This window comes from Panthera uncia (genome assembly GCF_023721935.1).
Source record: "Panthera uncia isolate 11264 chromosome B2 unlocalized genomic scaffold, Puncia_PCG_1.0 HiC_scaffold_24, whole genome shotgun sequence".
Classification (NCBI taxonomy): domain Eukaryota; kingdom Metazoa; phylum Chordata; class Mammalia; order Carnivora; family Felidae; genus Panthera; species Panthera uncia.
In genome coordinates, this window is record NW_026057580.1 from 100,972,680 (window position 1) to 100,996,095 (window position 23,416).

A 23,416-nucleotide genomic window follows, 5' to 3' on the forward strand; every position below is an offset into this window, starting at 1 on the left:
CATGTGTTCATTCAACAGAAAGGTAAGCACTGGGGTTAGAGTGGTAAAGATAAGGTATTAGTTAGCTTTCAAGAGCTAAGGTATAATTCTGCTTACCAAATGTATAGTTACTTGTTTTCTCTGAAATAGAATGGCATATCTCCATTTGAAAAAAGTTGGAGAAATCGATAAGGTTAGTAATGTACAATTACATATGGGATAAGTTAGAGCTTAAATTTCAATTGTAAAAATATATTTAGTAGTGAATAATACAATTGGTAGTACTAATTATATAGAAAGATTATCAGAATAGCATAACAGTTAAATTTCAAACTTCTTTAGACAGCGTTTATTACCGTATCTGGCCATGGGCTCCTCCTATAGCATTTCTCGTTGTTAAGTCCTAGGACTGGTGATCAACTGAGCAATAGATTCCGTGGTATTTAAATATGTATTTGGGAGTCACTTTTTGGTCTAGATAGGGCCTGGGAATGCAGAGGTAAATTATACACTATGTGTCCTGAAGGAGCTTAGGTAAACATAATGACAATTCCGTGTGGTAAGTGCTGAAGGGAAGTAGGCGCAGGATGCTTAGGAACACAGGAAAGGCACCCAGCTCAATCAGGGTGAGTGGGTCAGGGAAGGTTTTTCGGAGGAGATAATGATGCAAAATTATAAAATGTCCAGACACCTTTCTCTTGTGGAAGTCTCCAAAAATGATGGTCTTGAAGAGCACCCAACATCATTGAAAGAAATTCTACTCAAATTTAAAAATTTTTAGAGTCAACAGAAAGTTAGGGAAGTATATCTTAGGCAATAAACAAGTGCAAATGCTATTGTAATAATTTCAGCTATAGGTTATTAGGGCAGAACAAAAGTAATTAGGGGAAGAAATGGAGGAGACAAGTTCTTGAGATCCTAATAGAGAAAACAGGATGTGTTGTACAAGATTTGGAGTCATGTCCTCTATTACCATGGATTGCTTTACTCTGCTGTGGCCCCACTGGCCATTTGGTTCCTCAGGTATACCAACCTCATTCCTGACCTGGGGTCTTTGCCATGGTCATTCCTACTGCCTGGAATGTACATCCTTTCCCCCAACCCCAGGCTCTTTGAGTGGCTGGCTCTTCACTGTTCTGGCCCCGCTCATCTGTCATTACTTAGGGATCTTTTCTGACCACTCTTAAAGTAACTGCCCTGTCCCCTTCCTCACAGCCAGCCCACCATTTCACTTCGTTTTCTTTTCTTTGGAACATTGTTGCAGTGTGCTTGTTCATGTAGACTGGATGTGAGAGCACAGGAATACAGGTGCTCAAAGAAAATGGGGAATGTTATAGAACTGAGATGAGCAAACTAGTTATACAAATGGAGTTTTAGATAGAAATACCTCCTTAAATAAAGAATGGTTCATATGGAAACCAACTTGAGCCAAACCCTTTATCAAGGCCAGCCTGGGGGAGGTTAATCAGAAGGATAAAGGAGTTAGAAGTGTCTAGGCTCTTAAAATTTTCAATCAAAATTATAAAATGTCCAGACACCTTTCAAATGTGCATGTCTTCAAAAATGGTCTTGAAGAGAACCCAACATCATTGAAAGAAATTCTACTTAAATTCAAATCTTAAAGTTATGAGATAAAAGTTATATTATCTCCAAGCCTTATTATAACATCAAAAAAGCTAACCTTTTGTTTAAAAACAACAGTATTCTCCACCTCCATAATTCTTATTTTACCTAGAAATAATATAGATTTGTAGAAGTTTTTATGTAATTCCAAATGCCAACAAGACTCTGTATTTATATAATTTTCACTATCTGGTGTTAAAATATTTAACCTTGTTTTATTATTGTATTTATGACTACTTTCTTATAAAACATTCATCTCATTAATATTTATTCTTCAAAGTTTGGTTCATTATAATGGAAAAAAATATAACCTGCAAACTTAGATGATTTTTTTAAACAGCACATAAAATAAAAAAAGGAAAAATACATCTTTAAATATATATATATATATATATATATGCGCATTTATTGTTAGACTTGGGAAACTTTTATTATTATGAAAAAGAATATTACCTTGGTATGTCTTTGAAACTATTTCTTACTCATATTTTTTTTGTTCATATGTTTTTATTCTTATTTTTTTGATTGTATATTTTTTCTCCTAAGTTTAGAAAAGAAGTACAGACAACTGACAAGGCCATTGAATACACACTTAGTTGTCTTTGAGGATAAACCTACCTAGTTGCCATGGTGTTATTTAATGCCATATTAACAGTTTATCTAATAAACTGGTGATTTACCTGGTCATTAATGGAAACCTAGCCAGGTTTCCATGGAAATTTTATTCTGTAATGTAGCTGAGCATCTCCCTTTTCCTGGTTCTTATGTTATTAATACTGTTTTTTTTAATATTTTTATATTTAGTTATATTTAGTATATTTACTAAATTACTATATTACTATATACTATATTACTATATATTAGTATATTTAGTATATATTTAATATATATATTTATATATATTTAGTTATATTTTATATTTTTTATATTTAGTTACAGATTACACACTTGTGCTACTACTCTATTAGTGGAGTTTATTCTTGTTTTGATAAAAAATAAATATAATTTAGAAATTTTAATGTTTCTTTGCACATATCAAAAGAAGGAAAACTTTCACAATGGATGATAATGGCAATTTGATGATAATAGTAATAATAATAGATAACTGTTACTAGTAATAATAATACATAACTGTTACCAAAGGTGTACTGTGTTACAGACATTGGCCCCAGTGCTTTGTGTATATTAATTCAGTAATTGAGGGTAGATACTTACCACTCAGACTCCATCTTATAGATGCAAAAGCTAGGCACAAAGAGGTTAAGAAGCTTGTCCAACATCACACAGAAAGTAAAGCCAGAGCTGAGATTTAATTTAAACTCAGGTAGTTTAGTTCCAGAAGTAGCACTTTTTTGTTTTAAGTAATAAAATATTGCTTAATCTTATTGTCTCATTATTCACAGCCATATAACAACAAACAAGCTTCAAGTTGAATACAAGAACTAGCACTTTTAACCACTACATGTTATTATATTCTGTTTATACCAGATGTAAAGAGGAGGAAGATAGATCTACTGACCTTAGAGGAAACATTCAGAAACTACCTAAAAATCATACACGAAAAGATTCAAGAAAATCTTGTATCAAATTTTTGATATCATCTGTTAATGTAAATAACTTCCCCACCTATAAATGGTGAGACATGTGGCAGATCAAGAGCTAATCCCTTAGAATGCAAGGAACTCTTAGTAAACAATTAGAAGAGGATTACTAATCCAATGAAAACATGGACAAAAAACATGAATAAGCAAGACAAAGATAAATACACACAGGTCAAAACATACAGAAAGATGTTTTGTGTTTTGCATATTTAGGAGTTTTAAAAAGTGGGTCTAGATAAATCATGAAGTAATGACTGATAGGGAGACAGAGTTGTAGAGCTGATTAGAAGTGGCAGGCTGACAGCTGGTGATGTACACGGGCACTGTGGTTTGAGAGCATACCAGCCAAAATTCCAGAAGTGAGCCCTACAGAAAATGATTTTGAGTGACTGTTTTCTCAAGGGTGACTTATAGCTAGTATATTCCTGATACATCAATGAGAAGTTAATTCATTACATACAGTGGATGCCATGGGTCATTAACATTCTTTTTTAGACCTTCTGTTGAGAAGGCCTGGTTATCAGGATTGAAAATAAAAGCAGTGCATTCAAGACACTTAACCAATAGAAACCCAGAGAGAATTTTTTGACAATTATATAAAGAAGGTAAAGGAAAAATTTTTAGGGATCAAGGGGAGGTATGAGAGCGTCATATATGGTCGATGTTCATTCTTACTGTAGGTTAATTTTCATGAATTCACCTGGGTCTTACCTAATGCAATTAAAAAACCCACCTGTGATTATTCAATTAAATCACACATAAAAATGTTAGAATTTAAGATTTCATTATGTCACTGAGTAAAAAATGTATAACACAGCAAGAAAGTAGTCTTCATTATGGTATTTATAATCCCACCTATGTATTTTACTTCCAGGGAACCTTTTATTATTTTATCAGGAGGTTTGTCCTATGATACTGTAGGAAGAAGACCCTGCTTAACAGTTATGCATGGGAAAAGTACTGCTGTGCTGGAAATGGACTATTCAATTGTGGATTTTCTAACGCTATGTGAAACACCATACCCAAACGGTAATAAGCTTTGCATCTTTAAAACGTATTCTCTGTGGATATCTGCTATTCAGAACAGAGACCTGTTTGTTTTCTAAATAGTTTCCTTATCCTAGTATGCTGTCACTCTTCTGGGGGAGAGATTCTGTCTTCATAACTTTGTAAGTTTTATTTCAGAAGTTAATTTTGTTTAATAAGCTTTATCTGTTTAATATGACATAGTAGTAGTTAGTGCTACTGAAGGATAAACAGAACTGCCCACATTAAGCAACATTTTAAAACTCTATAAAACACTAGTATATTAATTAATCAAGGTTCTCCAGAGAAACAGAACTGATAGCACATAAGGAGAGGAAAGAGAAATAAGGAATTTATTTTAAGAAATTGGTTCACACAATTGAGGGTGATGAATCAAATTGATCAAGCACCATGGCAGGCTGAAAATTTGGGAGTTGATGTTGCTGTCTTGAGGCAGAATTGCTTCCTTTTTAGAAAGCCTGTCTTCTCTCTTCAGGCCTTCAACTGATTGGATGAATCCCACCCACATTATACCTGATAATCTCCTTTACTGGGAGTCTACTGATTTAAACGTTTATCACATCTAAAAAATACTTTCCCAGCAACATCTAAATTGGTGTTTAACCAAACAGGTGGGCACCAAATCAGAGACTAGTGACACATAAAATTAACCATAACAGCTAGCGTGTATCCTTTCAAGAGGAATTTAAATCTGGATCTTTTTTGTTTCATTTGAAGCTAATTGAAATGTAAAGCTATAACACATTTTATAATTAACAAGTGCATACAAAATATCTAAGGAAGAGATTATAATATTGTAGTGATACTCTACTGAGTTCCTATGAGAGACAAGAATAAGAATTGTTCTTATGGATATTCAGATTTAAATTTTGCGTTTGTTGCCCATGTCCTGCCTTGGATTTTGCAATACCATAGAAGTTACTGTGAACTTCTTGTTTTATTCGTCTTTACAAAATTGAAGTAATTTTGTATGAGTTATATAGATTTATCTCATTTAAAACCAAGTAGTCTTAAATTACATGAAGTGCAAGATCAGATTGTTACATACTTGAGAGAATGGAACAAAAATTTTTTAAAAAGCAAATGTGTATTATCTAATTTGCTGTCTTATTCCATATTTAAAACTGTTATTTATGCATTGTTTTCCTATTCCAGATTTTCAGGAACCATATGCTGTGGTGGTTCTTCTGGAAAAGGATTTAGTACTTATAGACCTTGCACAAAATGGGTAAGAATAAAATTTGGTGAGAGATTATTTTAGTATATGGTAGAAAAGACTCTTTTTAGCATAGGGTTGGCTATTTCTTTTTGTTTTTTTTTTTTGAAAACTCTATATTTATATCCATAATGTTGGCCTCTTTTAGAGTTTCAGACACACATTTCTAATTACCTGCCAGATTACGCTAGTATGTTGCTCGCACAGAATTTCTATTTTTGAAGTCAGAATTTCTTGAATTTCTGAAATTTCATATAATTCACCTAATACTTGGACACTCTGGGGGCACACAAAATAAATAAGTGCAGAATTCATCCCATCACAGTTTACCTCCAGATAAGCTCTGTGGCCTCCCCACCCACGTGCACTCTCTGTGGCACTGTCATGAATACCGTTGTCAGAGTAATTTTACATGTAGCACCCAGCTTGTCACTCTCCTCTTTCAAGGGTCCCATACTCTACTGACTGAGCCAACTGGGGCCCTGTTATTCTCCTCTTTAAACCACTATGATCTCTACTGTTTTATTATTTGAAAGCACCTTCTCAGCCTGCTTCTCCACACAGTAGAATTTAGGATACCTTTCTGACTTGATTTCTCACTGTCTTCCTACAGGTGGCTTATTCCCTAGAAAAACTGAACTGTGTATTAAACAAACATCATACTTCAATGTCTTTTCTTATATAGTTCCCAATGGCTGCAAACTCACTTGCTTCACTGCCATCAAAACTCCATATAACTTTCAAAGTCAGTCCTCTTTTCTTCATTCAACTTCCTCTTCTAGGGGCCCCTGGGTGGCTCAGTCGGTTGCGTGTCTGACTTCGGCTCAGGTCCTGATCTCGTGGTTTGTGGGTTTGAGCCCATGTGGGCTCTGTGCTGACAGCTCAGAACCTGGAGCCTGCTTCGGATTCTGTGTCTCCCTCTTTCTCTGCCCCTCTCCTGCTTGTGCTCTTGCTCTCTCTCTCTCTCTCTCAAAATTAAATAAACATTTAAAATTTTTCTCCTCTCTCTTAACCAGATATATCATACCTGGTGTATAAATTGCCACCATAGCTCCTTTGCAACTTTGTGTGGTATTTGCCATATTCTCCTTTTTCCAACATAGATGATAAATTCTTTGAATGCAAGAATATTACATTATTTATTTGTATCTCTTGAAATAATCATGAAAATTTAATTGTGTTTACCCATTTAGGATCTCAGTGTTTCTCAATTATGGGCAATTTGTCCCCAGCCCCCCCCCCAGAAGATACTTGATTGTATCTGTGTAAACATCTTTTCTAGATGATACTGGCATCTAGTGATGGACAGGGTTGCTGCTAAACATCCACAATGAACAGGACAGTCCCTTATAATAAAGAATTATCTGATCCAAAATGTGAATAGTACCTGGATTGGGAAACCCGGAAGTATAAGTCAACAGTATTATTTACCTTATTTTAAGGTACTACTAGATTCGTATCAACTTAATATGTACTACCTGTAATAATCATTTTTTTTTCCTTTTTGAAAATTACAAGACTATAGTGGAAAGGAATTTGAAAACAGTATTTCTAAAGCGCAGTCTTGGAATAACTTATTCTTAATATGATTTTATTTTTGGGGGCGCCTGGGGTGGCTCAGTCCATTAGGCTCCCAACTTTGGCTTAGGTCATGATCTCATGGTCTATGGGCTTGAGCTGTCAGCACAAAGCCTGGAGCCTGCTTCCGATTCTGTGTCTCCCTCTTTCTCTCTGCCCCTCCCTCGCTTATGCTCTGTCTCTGTCTCTGTCTCTCTCTCAAAAATAAATAACATTAAAAAAATTTGTTTTAAATATGACTTTTTTTTCATTAGCTAAGTTTTCAAATAGTGGGACTTTTTGCCTGTGGTCTATACTGATACGTATTTAAGTTAAAGAAAATATTGTCCAAATAACCTGTGACTAGGCATTTTATTTAGCAAACGTATCAGTTAAATGTATGGTAATAGTAGAGTCATTGTGCGTAAGGATTATAAAGTATGTTTATAAAGAGAAAAAAGTTACCTGCCATTTTTTTTAATTCATGTTTTTGTTTGAATTTTTCTTCTGTGTTTTTATGTGTGTTCGAGGAAGGAGTGATGACAGTTCGCTTCATTTTGAAATCTAGAAAGGGCTTTTCTGAATTTATTCTTTTCTAATTTTTAAATTATTGTCAGTGGTAGACTGATGAATACATACAATTTTTGCAGATGAGCCACTCTAAACTTCTGAGACTTTTTAGGGCCAGTTGCTGGTTTTCTAGATATTTTTAAGTAACCATTCAAAAGGAATTGAAACCAGAAAAGAAATATCATTGTACATTTAGTTAGGATTTTACTTTAAGATTTTTGAAAGCATTTTTTGCTTTATTTAATGAAATAATTTCCTATCTAGGAAACCTTTAAGGTAGACTTTTATTTAGATTATCACTAAAACAAGAGAACATCTCTAGATTAAATATTGCACTAGGCATTACACTGATGGAGAAGAGAACTGAAAATTTGTGTTATTTGACATAAAAATGAGGAATGTGCTGATTGAGAACTTTACAGTTAAGAGCATAGTTTAAATTTGGCTTCTCCTTGCCGGCTGGCATGCCTTTGGCACATTACTCTAAGTTTTCGTTCCTCCATAAAATTTCTACATCGTAAGTGTGGTGTGAGAAGTAAAGAAGATAAATGTCTATATAAAGCACTTAGTCCAGTGTGTGCCACATGGTATGTATTTCCAGCTGCAGCTTTTCTCTTTACTAGTCTAACTGAGCAACTTGCATTATAGAAGATGTCATTTTTTACATATTTGCATAAATTAAATCTATTAAATCTCTGTGACAGAATGTATGTAATTTCCAAAAATATGGAGAAGAGCACTGTATTCCAAAATTTAAAATATAAATTTAGATAATATGTCATATGGGCCTTCAGAGAATGTTATCTTTAATCAAATTTTAAATATTGTTTTTGTTCCAAAGATGTAAATAATTTTTAAAAGTTTTCATTGTGTTAATTTTATTAAATACAGAAATTTTTTTCTTTTCCTATTGTTAAAGATATCCTATATTTGAAAATCCCTACCCTTTGAGTATACACGAATCCCCTGTCACATGTTGCGAATATTTTGCTGATTGTCCTGTGGACCTCATTCCTGCACTTTATTCTGTTGGAGCTAGACAGAAACGTCAAGGTTACAGCAAAAAGGTATTGAACATGAGTTTTAGTATTTAATGTTGCATTTCAGTATTTTATATTTATCACCTTGGAATATTTGATAACATGTATACCTTTTCTAGAGAAAATATATAGAAAATCCTTTTTTGGAGCAAAATACGTTGTTTACTGTTATCATAGAAATATATATATGAAGATGCTTGAAAGTTGCTTTATACTATAATCTTTTCTTATAGGAATGGCCCATTAATGGAGGTAATTGGGGCTTAGGTGTTCAAAGTTACCCAGAAATAATTATTACAGGGTAAGTAAAAGCCTGTTTTCACCACTAAACCAATAATGGCTAAATACAAAGACTACATGGACGTTAATTAATTGGGCAGGTAGTGCTTTCCTTTATGCTGTAGCGTATTAAAAAATGTTATTGTCTGGAACCTGCCAACTTACCCTGAATTTTTTACCTTTCCTCGTTTGGTGGCTAACTTTTCAAATAACAGTATACTTCATCGCTTCTCAGCCTTTTGGCTAAGATCATGTGCAAATAACAGTATACTTCAAAGAAAGAAAAAATGTAATATTTTTTCCTTTGTATCATCACAGTTTTAACTCATTTCCTTTTCATAGGCATGCTGATGGATCAGTTAAGTTCTGGGATGCTTCTGCAAGTAAGTATTTTGAATATTGTTTGTTATATAATCATTGCTTTTATATAACCTGTTTTATAATAATTGCATAATCAACATTTAGTTTAAAATTTGGAAGCTATCGATTTAATAACTGATTTATCAAGTATATGAGTTTAGAATTCTTGATAGACGTAAGATATTTTTAAGGATACTGTCTAGTCAGTCAAGAAAAATTCTCAGCAGAAGTAATCAGATCCTTTCTTCAAAATTTCTTCAAACCTTCTCTTTTTAACTCAGAATTAGGAAAAGTGAGAATGTGTTTCAAATCAACAGAAATTTGTAGAATAATGCCTGATGTTCGGCTAACAGTAATTTGTATTTTCTTTGTGGAATATACATGTTGGTTACACAATAGCAAAAAAAGAAAGAATGCTTTGAATCATCAATGTTTGCAAAATATACATAGCAAGCAGTGAGACTCCAGTTAACTCAGGATATTTTGTGTTTCATCATATAGAAATATGAGATGTACTAGCACCGTTTGTAGTGAAAGTAGGTAGAAAATCATTTTAGAAAGCAAAAATGTTCTTTATTTTCATTATATTTATACTTTTTTCTTTTCACAAAATATTTTTGTCATTGATTTTTTTTCAGGTTATCTAAATTCATCATCATGATGAGTTTTTTGTTTTTGTTTTTAATGAATACAGGTACACCTTTCTTTTTGGTCAGTAGGTCCAATGAATGCATTATCTAAAAGAATAATAGAGAAATGTAGACCTGGGAATAAAAATATGGTTCGAATAAATATTGGCTATTTTCCTTAGATAATATGAGTGATTAAATATTACTTTATATTTGTTCTTTTTATATTAAAATGTTTAACATATACTATCTTTTTTTCTAGTAACTCTGCAAGTATTATATAAACTAAAGACATCTAAAGTATTTGAAAAGTCAAGAAATAAAGATGACAGACCAAACACAGATATTGTAGATGAAGATCCATATGCCATTCAGATCATCTCCTGGTGTCCGGAAAGTAGAATGCTGTGCATAGCTGGAGTTTCAGCTCATGTCATTATTTATAGATTCAGCAAACAAGAAGTGATTACAGAAGTCATTCCGGTAATAGTCTCTTAATTATTTTCAGTGTCAGATGTCTAACATTTAATTTTTTTTAAATTATTTAGGAGATTATTTGCAGTCGTTTTTTTCTAGAATTTTTAAAAACACTTAAGTGTTTACATTGCCATCTGTCTTTTGTGGAAAATAGTGTATTTTAATCTATATCTTTTTAGTGAGCATTTAAAGCCTTATGTATATTATGTGTTTCATTTAAGGAAAGTTAATATGAATATGAGCATACTCTAATTTGGTACTAACAGGCATGCTGTGAATTCTAAAATCATCGTGTGTTCTTACACACACACACACACACACAATCATTTTTGAAACGCTGAGTCAGAAACATTTTTTTTTTTCTTTCCTAAATCTTTACCTTTAGAAATCGTGGCTAAATTTTTACCCTTACAACATGTTTCCACTGAAGTGTATGTGTGTATGAGTGTGAAGTGTAATAAAGTGAATAATTATTAGTAGTAGGTGAACTGTCTTTCTTTTATAACAGATGCTTGAAGTTCGATTGTTATATGAGATAAGTGATGTGGAATCCCCCGAGGGTGAACAGGCACCACCTCTGCCGACACCTGTGGGGGGCGCCACTCCTCAGCCCATTCCTCCTCAGTCTCATCCTTCTACCAGTAGCAGTTCATCTGACGGACTTCGTGATAATGTCCCTTGTTTAAAGTAAGTTATAAAAAAATGCAGATGTTTTGGAAACTACTTTTTCGTTTAAGTAAATTATAAACATTACTAGAATAATATTTTCCTGTGATAGAGAAAAATGACATAACATTTCTTTCTTTGTTTTGCTGTGGTTAATCCAATTTCTTTTTCTGTGGCAACAAGAGGAATATGATTGAATTCTGTGATTTTGTCTTTGAAGTGCTAAGATTTGATCCGTAAACAATACTGGTAGGACAGCATGGATCTTTCCTGTGTATGCAGCTCAATCCTCCAAATCCTTGGATGTTTTCTAGTTTGGATTCCTAGGTAGATCAAAGGTATATTTAAAAAAAAATTTTTTTTAATGCTTATTTATTTTTGAGAGAGAGAGAGAGACAGTATGAGTGGGGGAGGGGCAGAAAGTGAGGGAGACACAGAATCTGCAGTAGGCTCCAGGCTCTGGGCTGTCAGCACAGAGCCTGATGTGGGGCTTGAACTCAAGAACCGCGAGATCATGACCTGAGCCGAAGTCGGACGCTTAACCGACTGAGCCACCCAGGCGCCCCTCAAATGTGTATTTAGAGTGCTTTCCACCACTCTGAAAATTCTGTTTTTTTGATATTTAGAGATTCAGTTTTCTTGTGATCATTTTCTTGTATTTCTGAATCTTGTGTAGCACAACAGTATCATTATTTAAATGCCTTTATTGTAGCATTCCAGATTTGAATACATTTTGCTTTTATATAGGAATAAATTAGATAAAACATTCTTTTCTTCTATCTAATTTATATTACTGAGTATTAACTTTTTCAAGGGTATGGGCCTTAAATATGGCAGAGAAATAAAACAATGAGGAAAGAGTTAAGACCACTGAAAAATTTTATGAAGACTATGATTAATTACATTTACAGAGAAGTCAGTTAGGGTAATGAGTGTCGTTGTGGAAAATGTAAACAAAAATCCAGTGTAAGAGTTGAGCCAAAGCCCAGATTAGTAGATTCAAGGTAGAGATGGCTGCTGAGAGATAATTTACGTCAGTTGAAAGAACCAGGTTTGTCCTGGTTTTGTTTTAGATCTGCCAGCGTCTCTTCGCTTCGTGAAGGAATTACTATGGAGAAGGCCTTGGTACCCAAAAATGCGCTCACCCCAAACATAGGGCAGATTCTTTTTATATCATCATCATTTAAAATGTATAGACTTTTTAAAAATTATACCTTATGTGTTTATATAAATTTTAGATTATGTGTTTTGTGTTAATATTCTCAAAAGGGATGATTTTGCTCCTCTGCACGCATTTGGCAATATCCGGAGTCGTTATTACTTGTCACAACAGTAGGAACAGGGTGCTGTTGCATCTAGTGCATGCAGGCCAGGGGTGATGCTCAAGTGCGCACAACCGTGCCCCCAACAAAGAACTTTCCAGCTCAGAAGGCTGCTGATGCCAGCAATGAGAAATGCTGATCTGATCGAAAACATACAGGCATCGAGGTTAAGCAACTGCATTTCTTAGAAAGGCCTCACGTTTTTTCTTTCTCATGTACATACATGCACACAATTCCTTTTTGCTGCGGTTCTGGCACATGTTTAACTAGAATGAGACTTGGAAATACAGAATTCTACATTCTTCCCTTTTACTTTTTCAGTACTATTTTGCTTTAAACTTAAACTTGTAAAATTTCTATTAATGCTCTTCTGATTTTAATGTGTATTTCTCCAGACTTTTATTAAATATAAGTCTTATAAGCCTGTATAGTGCAATTTGTCTTTGACGTTTATTTTGGTAACCTTTTTGGTGGCAGAGTTTTGAGATTTTTGTCTAAAATCGACATATTCACTAGTGCTTTTGGAGGCAATTTGAGTTATACCTCATTTTTTCTTTTTAATAGTTTTCTGGTAACTTCACGTTGTTTTTGTCCACAGTCCCAAAATTCGGTTTTTAAATGTCAGAGATCTAACTAAACTGATACTAAAATAACTAATACTGAGTTTCGTTTTGCTTTTTAAAGTTTATTTATTTTTGAGAAAGAGAGCATGAGAGAGAGAGAGAGAGTGTGTGAGTCCCAAGCAGGCTCCACACTGTCAGCACAGAGCCCCAGGCAGGGATTGAACTCACAACTGTGAGATCATGACCCAAGCTGAAACCAAGAGTTGGACCCTTAACCCACTGAGCTATCCTGAGCCTACTCAGGTGCCCCGAGTTTTTTGTTTGTCTTTTATACAAAATGTTTTTGTATGTACTTGTTCCTTTGAAGAATCATTTTAAAAGCTATTTGGTTTATTCCCTTTACCAATAAAATTTTATGTTTTTAGTATTTTAATTGTACTTTTGCAGTTTATTTGTCAAAGCAGATAAACAATTGAAACTGCGAAGCCTCCAAACATTATTTTGACATTTAAAATACATTTGTACAAATTATGGAGCTTTTCACAAAGGTTCAACCCCTTGTCTTTAAAAAGTAAACCTTAATTTACATATATTAAAATCATTAAAATAACTTGCATGTAATCATTATAGACATAAAATGTTACACCCACCCATCCCCATTTTGCATTTTTTTCCCTCATTTTGAATTTTTTTTTAATGTTTGTTTATTTTTGAGAGAGAGACAGAGCATGAGTGGGGGAGGAGCAGAGAGAGAGGGAGACACAGAATCTGAAGCAGGCTCCAGGCTCTGAGCTGTCAGCACAGAGCCCAAAGTGGGGCTCAAACCCACGAACCGTGAGATCATGACCTGAGCTGAAGTTGGACGCTTAACCAACTGAGCCACCCAGGCACCCCTCATTTTGCATTTTTAAATCTAACCTATCCTGTCATTACTTGATCCAGTTTCCAATTTTTTACCAATTAGGGGTTTTGTAGCAGGCTTGCTTGGCTTATTTTTGCTTAATAACTTTTTTTTTTTTGGTCTCTTGTAAGTAATTTAAGAATTCCATGAATTCTGTGTGTCTTTATCACTGAAGTTTTAAATGTGCCCATATACGCACTTGTAATATTATCCGTGAATGCTTGCTCTGCTCTTGAGGTTCTAATTTAATGTGCATATTAAATTTGCCGGCATGAGGTAATTAGGTTTGACTTCTTTGAAGCTTACCTAATTCATATAAGGAGAAAATAACACACTCAGAATCTTCTATTCAGAAAAATACTGTGTCTTCATTTCTATCTCGAGATGGACGGCTGCCACTGATTAGGGGGTACGTCCCTGAGAAAAGCCAGAACTTGTGCCTCAGCCAGCACACAGTTCCGAGTGTATTGCCTTACAGACTTTGCATAGGGAAAAGCAACTGTAGCTTGGTTCATATTTGGAGGACCCTCAGTGATTCATGTTTACCCTAAAATTTGGCTAACACACCCTAAAGACCAGGGGTGACGGTCTTCTTCACTACAGGTATCAACTAAATGACTCAAAGGCATCCTTACCTCTGAGATTGGTATTAGGAGATTTAACATTGCGTAGTTTTCTTTCTGCCCTTCCTTCTTCCATTAGACTGTCCCTCCAAGGCAGAAGCCTCAAAAATTGCTGAAGTAACCAGGCTTTGCTTAAGTTTCACAAGAGCAGTTATTTGAGGAGTCTTAGCAATCAAAAAATGTTCTCACCTTAAAGTCAAAGTAGGTTTTTTTTTAAATAGTAATCACCCACAAAAATAAATTACTTACATTAAAGAAAAAAAAATGTCATCTTCCAAATCCACTTGAAGTTTCCTGGTATGCGTATTAAAGGTATGGTATTTAAGTAACTGTATGCCTTAGAAAGTCTCCGACTCATAAACCACTCCCTCACTCCCCCTGACATGTGTGTAACAAGTACTGTAAAAATTTTGTATGAATTTACTCAATAAAGTGAAGCTTGGGAATACATTTGTTTTTTTACTAGTAGTTCACTTGAAAATCCTACCATCACCTCAAACTTAACCGCATATTCCTGTAAAAGTAGCTCTTCATTCTGACATTTTATTTTCTTTCTCTTTCTTTTCTTTTTCTTTCCTTCTCTCCTCTTCTTTCCTTCCTTCTTTCCTTCATGCCTTCCTTCCTTTCCTTAACTTACGATCACTCTGTATTCTTTTTCTCCCGTGATCTACCTCTGATGAACCTTCAGCTCATTCATTCATTCAGTAAATATTGAGCGCCTCTTCTGTGCTAGTGTTAAAAGTAACTGCAGGGTTTTTGCCTTCATGGAGTTTAGAAGCATTTTTCAATTCTTACTTCATAATATGTTCCAAATCTACCTTTTTCTTACTGTTTTACTTCAGAATTACAGGTACTTCCTAATTGTTCTCCGACCCTACTTCATCTTGTAAATTTCCACCAAATTAATCTTCCCAAAGTATTTCTTATAAACCTTCATTTGGCTTTTAATTCCTTAAAATAATAAAAATATATTACTTTTGTGTAATTTGACCATTGACAGCTCTTTCATAGCCACTCAAAATGTCTCCGTACTGTGATTAGGTAGTAATATTCCCACTTTTTAGATAAGAAGATAGTTGGAAAATGGCAGAGCCAGGACTTAAATGCTAGCTTTTCAAAAGCCCTCAGTACTTTCTACAAATATCAGACTTTTGCAGTGAGGCGCTGAAGACCCTCTAACTTCTCACCCTGGCCTATCCTGCTGTACAGATTTCTCACTGTTACTACACACACTTCCACTGTGGACAAACTTCCACACTTGTTAATCTTTGACTAAGGGTTTCCTCCTTGTTTGCATATGTTTGCAGAAGCAATATATTTTGAACACCCATTCAGTAATTATTGGGGAAAGAGTCTGCAATCAAAACTCAAAGAGTACTTTTTTTTTTAATCGTTAAAGTGTCATGCACACAAAATTAAATTTCTCACAATTTTTTTTTTTACTCATTTAACTCATTTTGTTTTGGCCACTTTTAATTAAGCCATATATTTACAGCTTGATTTTATGTTTTTTTAAGTGTTTATTTATTTTGAGAGAGAGAAAGCATGCAAGGGAGGGGCAGAGAGAGAGAGGGAGAGAGAGAATCCCAAGCAGATTCCCTGCTGTCAGTGCAGAGCTTGATTTAGGGCTTAATCCCACAAACCGTGAAATCATAACCTGAGCTGAAATCAAGAGTCAGACGCTTAACCAACTGTGCCACCCAGGTGCCCTATATATTTAAGTCTACTTTTACTCCCCCCCCCCCCCCCCGCTTTTTTAGGTACTTTTCTAACTTCCATTTTTTTTTTTTTTTCTAACTGGATTTTTTTCCCCCTCTTGTTAATTCTTGGGCTTCTCGTTCTCCTCATTCTTCTCCCCATTTCTCCTTCCCCTTCCTACTCATTCTTGTTTTCTCCCTCCCCACTTCTAAGCCCTGAATTTATAATGGGAACTTACATATGATTTCTTATTTTTGTTTTCACATACGGGTTTTGTTTCTAACCACATTAAATGCCTCTAGAGAACAGGATTCGTTTTTTTTTTTTCATGTGTGTAGTACAATTTCATATATAAAGTTATGTTTTGTATAGTTATTTATGCATGACTTTATAACTACATGAGCTAATAAGATAGTTGAAGATGGGTTAAAAGGTAATATATTATCCTTTATTACAGAGTTAAAAATTCACCACTTAAACAGTCTCCAGGTTATCAGACAGAACTAGTTATTCAGTTGGTGTGGGTGAGTGGAGAACCACCACAACAAATAACCAGCCTGGCAGTCAATTCTTCCTATGGATTGTGAGTATAATTTATGTGTTTCTCATACATTCTTTTATTTTTAAAAATAGAAAAGATGATCTTCATTATAGCATCAATTAAAAAGTTGTATAACTTTAATTTCAGATCAAATTCAGCATTTGTTTGGAATATAATTCTGTTTCAGATAATTTACTCTGAGTATGCTTATACTGCTTCCTAATGAATTGGGATAAAGGTTTGAAGTCAATATACCATCTCCTGGCTCTACTCTCAGAAATGATTTCCTTATTAATACTCAGCATAATGGAGGTCTAACAACATGAACTCAGAAGACTTTGTGCTAAGCTGATTCTGTAAATGTTGAATCAAACCTATATAATGTCTTCTTGCTACTTTCAAAGTTCACTTGTATAAATTGTAAAAGCATAGTAATAGTTTATTGAAGTATTTGTACTGCAGGTGTATTATCAATTCATGCCTTCAAGTATTTAGTATTAATTAGACTTACTTTTTACTATAATTTGGTAGACTCATAGAGTATTTTTGGTTTTTTTTTAAATCAGCACTGTGGTATCAGAGAAGCCACACATTCACTGTGCAGTCCCAGGGCCATTTGCTGGTATGTAGGTCTCCTTGATGCTAGTCCTAGGGACTCATTGATCTTTCTTCTTCCTCCTCTGTCATCACTCAGTCTGTCTCTTGCAGATGTATACCTAGCTAAAATTGACTATAGTCTGAGCTGGTTTTCTCTCATGTCTTTGGTTTGCTGCCCCACAATATAAGAACACAAACCTCTCCTTGTTAATATTTCACTGCCCACAACCATAAAGGAAGGAGGGAATAAGAAAAATAACTAGTAGGAAGTTTTAAAGGAAGTTGCACATCAGTTGATCACAGGCTCATTGGGCTCACAGTTAACATTGCATTTAGCCCTTTTTGTATATTTTTGACATTTGAACTACTTGCCAAGATAATTTACTATGCAATCCATATTTAGAACTTCAACTGAAAAACCTGATCATCTGGCCCATGTCTCCATTCCTCCTTAACAGTCATCAGCAGAAATGGAGTTGAAGCTTTTTCTCTTTAGATGGGTCATACACTCTCCAGTTCACTCCAGCCTTTGTCTGGCCCGTTCGTGTTACTTACAGAGCCCCTCCCTCTATACATTCCAGTTTTCAACTCCTGGTTTAAGACATCTTAAAAGAGTAAAATTTCTTTATTCATAATTGTTTGGTTTGTAGGTCCTGACTTATAATTGGGAAGGTATTTGGAATACTCCAAAGGGAGACCTCCAAGATTTAATGCTTTCTAGTTTTATTCTTGACTGTAGGGATTATCACAACTTTTGAGCTGCTCAAAATGCCCTTAAGTCAAAAAAAAAAAAAATACATGTCACATTTCCTAGGATAGAGATTTATGACTATGATCATGTTTCACTTCCTATGCCAACTTCTTTTTTAATGATGTTGATTTGTAATCATTAATGTCTGCAGAAGATCTGTACAGTTCCATGAGTGAGAAGGCATATGTAATGTGTAACCTGTGTTTCCATGTCTCTGATAGTCTGCAGTTTCAGAGAGGAATTTTGTGAAAAACCCATCCTTCTTCTTTTTCAGCCTTCAAGACTACAAGTACGTATCCTCATACTTGTTTATGCTAAAGTATTTGCTCTTTTCCTATTCCCAGGGTAGTTTTTGGCAATTGTAATGGCATTGCTATGGTAGACTACCTCCAGAAAGCAGTACTCCTCAACCTGGGCACTATTGAATTATATGGCTCCAATGATCCTTATCGGAGAGAACCCCGGTCTCCTCGTAAATCTCGACAACCTTCAGGAGGTATAAAGAAAAAGTCCTGAGTTTTAGGATTTCTATAAATACTAAAGCTACTTCTGTGACTATAAGTACTTCAGTGAGATAAATAGCTTGTCTGACTTAGTCTATATATATAAACTGTCAAAAACTAGTAAAAGTTTAGAGCCTTCTTTGTTTTGTATTATTATTAGATTTTGCTTTTGTTTTAGAATTTTAATTAATGTTGGGAAAGAACCACAGTAGCAAGCTTCTTCAGCTAAATTATGAGATGAAAATTTGTCTCATTATTGTGAAACAAAAGTTAATTTCAAAGTTTTGCCCCTTTTATTACTTGGTATTGTGAGACCAAAAATTCATTGTTCCAACTATTTAATTTACAGGGAGCATTTCCTATGTGAAAAAAATGTAAATGCAAAAGTGAATTTGAATTCTATGAAAATACAGTGTTTTAGGTAGCTTTGATTCAATGCAAACCCAAACCCATTAAGAATTCTCTTTGTTAGGACTCTTTTGTGTTTTCTGCATAAGTAGTCTAATTTTAAATGTTTTCATATGTCTGGTTGGTTATCTATACCAGTACTCCTCACCCCCCGCACTTTTTTTTACCCCCATAGTATTGGATCTCTGGCACTTGGGGTATATTAGTGAGGCCTGCAGCAATTACTGGCCTACAGGTTCCAGTCTCCTCAGGACCTGTTCCACTGGACCAGGGATTAAGGGGAGCCGTATCTCTAGCTGACTTAGCCCGTTTGCAGAATGCCAGTGTGCAGTGGAACACTGGGAAGCTCACGTATATACTTATAACTCAGTCTCTCCGAATTAAAATTCTCCCTGAGATTCATTTCTCATTTTCTCTCATGACATAATTAGCTAATGTTACCTTTATCACAGTTCGTGACAGAAGAAGAAAAAGGTGGTGAGATATAGACCTTACTGTCACTTTAGCTTGATGGTTGAACTTTCTTTTCCATTTTTGTTTTTGTGTGTGATCATTTTGTCTCGCGTTATCTTCAGCAGAAATTTTCCCAACCATACCATTCTAGTATCTTTGTCTCCTTTTTTTTTTCTTCTTCGCTTTTCATTGCTTCACTAAGGTGGGCTGATTGTGACTTCTTGCATGTGCGGCCTTTCTAGCTTATATTCTGAATCTGTGAAAAAACTCCGTTCTTCCTTAAGTAAGTTATTTATTCCATATCAGTTAAGTCACAGCATGTTTGTTTGTTGTATGTAAAATCATTTTTTCTCATTTATTTTTAAAAGAGCTTTTAACAGCATTATATTTCTAAATTACATATCTAAATGTTTGTCCTCGTTACTTGAATTCATCTATAATATGTATGTGAAAATAGCCATTGAAATGTTTGCATCCGAATCCAGTATTTTTTATAAAGCAAAAGAAACTAATATTTAGTTTAGACTAATATGTATTTATAATGTTAGAAAGTTAAAACATTGTCATGGTAGAGAAGACAAGTACTTTTGGCAGTTTTACCACAGAGCAAGTAAAAACTTGCTCCTAAAATTCATTTATCTTATTCCTGATACCTCATCATAGTTTCATAAAATTTCCAGAAATTAAATACCTAAACTAATCCAAGGATAGAAACCAGTTTTACCATCTGATTTCAAAAATATTTCTTTCTTAAATTCTGTTGCATCTTATTCTAGAGTAAATCTTGTAATATTATTTATATTATTATTTGCTCTATTTGTATTGAAGAGTTAGATGTTTAGGCACAGGAGAACAATTCGAATTTTTTTTTGTCATCTTAAGATACTTATTTATGCTCAGCAGTAATAACATTTAGGATTATGTATTAAATAAAATTAAAAGAAAGTTATTTTAAAATGTGATTTAACATTTTAAGGATATTTATGCCTTAGTTCTAAAATACTGTAATTATTTATATTTCGAATAAAATTAAATGTGAAATAATTGATACTAAAATTCTTTAATTGCATTGATAAAACATATATTCTTGCAAAAAAGGTGTGTTTTATAATATATTCTGGAAGTATAGCCCAAATACCACCAGGTTATTCTATTTTTTTTATTTTTTATTTATTTATTTATTTTTTTTTTTTAATTTTTTTTAACATTTATTTATTTTGAGACAGAGAGAGACAGAGCATGAAGGGGGGAGGGGCAGAGAGAGAAGGAGACACAGAACCGGAAGCAGGCTCCAGGATCTGAGCCATCAGCCCAGAGCCTGACGCGGGGCTCGAACTCACGGACCGCGAGATCGTGACCTGGCTGAAGTCGGACGCTTAACCGACTGAGCCACCCAGGCGCCCCTCTTCTATTTTTTTTAAAGATTAGTTTGGAAAAATGTTTTAATACTAGTAGATTCTAATACGTTTTCATAACAAGTAAGGTGTCACTGATGAAATTATTTTATAGGCATTACTGTCTAAGGGTTTTACAGCTGTATTAAAATATAGTTGAACCCATAACTAAAATATGTACAGTGTTTTCATAATAAAAATTATGAGACTGTTACAGGGGCAAGTAGTGATAAAGTATTTCAACCACCTGTGTATGTCTGCTGAAAGTCTTAATTATAACAAAAGTGAAACAGGCTAGTATGTGTCATGTTTTGCTGACCACTTTTTGACTCCGTGAAGGATACAAAAGGGAAATTTCTGTTCTGAATATAATTTTAAACCCTAATAAGATCTGCATAGTGATGTGAACGTGATAGACCCATGAGAAATAAGTTACTTAGTCTTAGAAGTTGATAATTATAAAGAAGGGAATTAGAGGGATGAAGCTGTTCCTGACTTTAGGAAACATATTTTCAAAAGTTTTGGAGAAGTGTCTCTGAAAATGAAGATTTGGGCTACAAAGTTGTAGTTAATTTCAAGTCTTCAATATTCTCAGTAGGATAGAAAAAGAGAAATAGCTATGGAGCCTAGTAATACTAGTTGATATTTTTGTGCATGTGTGTGTTGTAAGAAACAAAACACTATATAAGAAATGAGGGATATAATCAAGGATGCATAATAAGTGTTGCATAAATCAGTAACTACTGTGTTGAATATAGGTAGGTTTTCAAAAAATGGGAAATAGCAAAATGTTTGGTTTCATTGAAAATATAATTAAGGAAGGATTAGGACTCTAGGGATCAGTTGAAGTGATAGTTGAAAAGCAGAAGGTAGAGCTAAATAACTTTGTTTCTCAACACTCTCTTAATGAGAAATTATTTATGTTTCTGGAAAGTGAAAAATAATGAAGAGAAATGAAAATCTAAGCTACATTATGTATGCAAGACAGAGCTTGGTAATAAACAGTAATAAAGTAATAAAAAGATCTCAAGAGAATTTGTGAAGAAAATTTGTAAACAGTTTCCAAGTTTTCAAAGGTCAGATATTTTATAAGTCATTAAATTTGATGTACAAATCAGTCAGAATTCTCAAATGATTTGTGTGCATATTGAAATGCCTTGTGTGCATATTGAAAATAGAACTGTCAATTGAAATCAACAGGAATTCACTAACAGTACGAAAAATCAGTGTTACTTTTTTAATCTCATAACTACATTAATGGTTTATGGCAGCCTGTTGACCTAATGTTTCCTAAAGTTAATCAGATATTTGATAAAGAATTCCATGTATATTTTTTATGAACCGAGCAGATGGAAGCAACCTAGTTCAGTTTGACAATTGCAAGATTGATTAAACCAGAGTCAGCAAACTATGGTCCGTGGGCCAAATCTCTTCCACTGCTATTTTTGCTAATTAGAACATCATCCTTGCTTAGCTGGCCCTAAAACCAATCTAGGCCTTCACATTTGCCAATCCCTGGACTAAACTGTGGTATCTATTTAGTGGGTCAATTTATAGCCTAATACTAATTTCTGTGGTGTGCCTCAGTAGATATAGAATGCTGAATAACATGATTATGCTTGTTGTCCTTAAAGGATAACTACTATATCTGGTAGCGGAGTAAATACCCATAAAGATATTGGTAGGTAGAAATCATAAACCTAAATGATATACCATAGTCACATAGTATATACCATAGGATCACATATATCAATTAATGTAGGGTTGGACTTTGACTTTTACCCTAAGCCAGATGGAATGAATGGAAGGCTTAAAATTTCAAAATTGATTATTTTTATTCAGTATTAGGCTCACTGTAGTGCTAGAGTATATTAGAGTTTACTATCACCACTATCTATTATTGAGGTAAAATTGGCACATAACATTATTTTAGTTTCAGGCATGCAACATACCAATTTGATATTTGTATGCATTGCAGAATGATCACAGTAAGTCTAGTTAACATTCATCACCTTGCATAGTTACAAAATATTTTTTCCCTTGTAATGAGGACTTTTAAGATCTACTCTTTTTTTTTTTTAATTTTGTTTAATGTTTATTTATTTTTGAGAGAGAGAGACAGAGCATGAGTGGGGGAGGAACAGAGAGAGAGGGAGACACAGAATCTGAAGCAGGTTCCAGGCTCAGCTGTCAGCAAAGAGCCCGACTCAGGGCTCGAACCCACGAACTGTGAGATCATGACCTGAGCTAAAGTCGGACGCTTAACCGACTAAGCCACCCAGGCGCCCCTAAGATCTACTCTTAAGCAGCATTCAGATATCCAATATAGTATCACTAACTCTAGTTATGCTGTGTATTATATCTCTTATTTATTCTATAACTGGAAGTTTGTACCTTTGACCGCCTTTACCGGTTTCTCCCACCCTCCATACCCTGCTTCTGGCAATCACCAGTCTCTTCTCTGTATATATAGGCTTGTTTTTTGTTGTTTTGGGGGATTTTGGGGGGCTGCAGGGTTAGATTCCACTGTATCATACAAGTGATATCATACAGTAGTTTTGTTTTTCTGTCTTATTTAACATAATATCCTTGACATCCATCCATGTCACAAATGGCAA

General features: G+C 34.3%; 1 protein-coding gene across 5 annotated transcripts in view; it reads left to right on the plus strand.

Moving 5' to 3' along the window:
* The window catches only part of STXBP5 (syntaxin binding protein 5), a 171,217-nt gene that overhangs the window by 87,963 nt on the left and 59,838 nt on the right, over window positions 1–23,416 (plus strand). For all 5 annotated transcript variants that reach the window (XM_049654494.1, XM_049654496.1, XM_049654497.1 and 2 more), the window contains exons 10-18: window positions 4,078–4,232; window positions 5,406–5,478; window positions 8,513–8,660; window positions 8,867–8,934; window positions 9,255–9,295; window positions 10,164–10,384; window positions 10,887–11,065; window positions 16,609–16,734; window positions 18,385–18,536. In XM_049654494.1, the coding sequence (XP_049510451.1) occupies window positions 4,078–4,232; window positions 5,406–5,478; window positions 8,513–8,660; window positions 8,867–8,934; window positions 9,255–9,295; window positions 10,164–10,384; window positions 10,887–11,065; window positions 16,609–16,734; window positions 18,385–18,536 (1,163 nt within the window). The remainder of the gene's footprint in view (window positions 1–4,077; window positions 4,233–5,405; window positions 5,479–8,512; window positions 8,661–8,866; window positions 8,935–9,254; window positions 9,296–10,163; window positions 10,385–10,886; window positions 11,066–16,608; window positions 16,735–18,384; window positions 18,537–23,416) is intronic.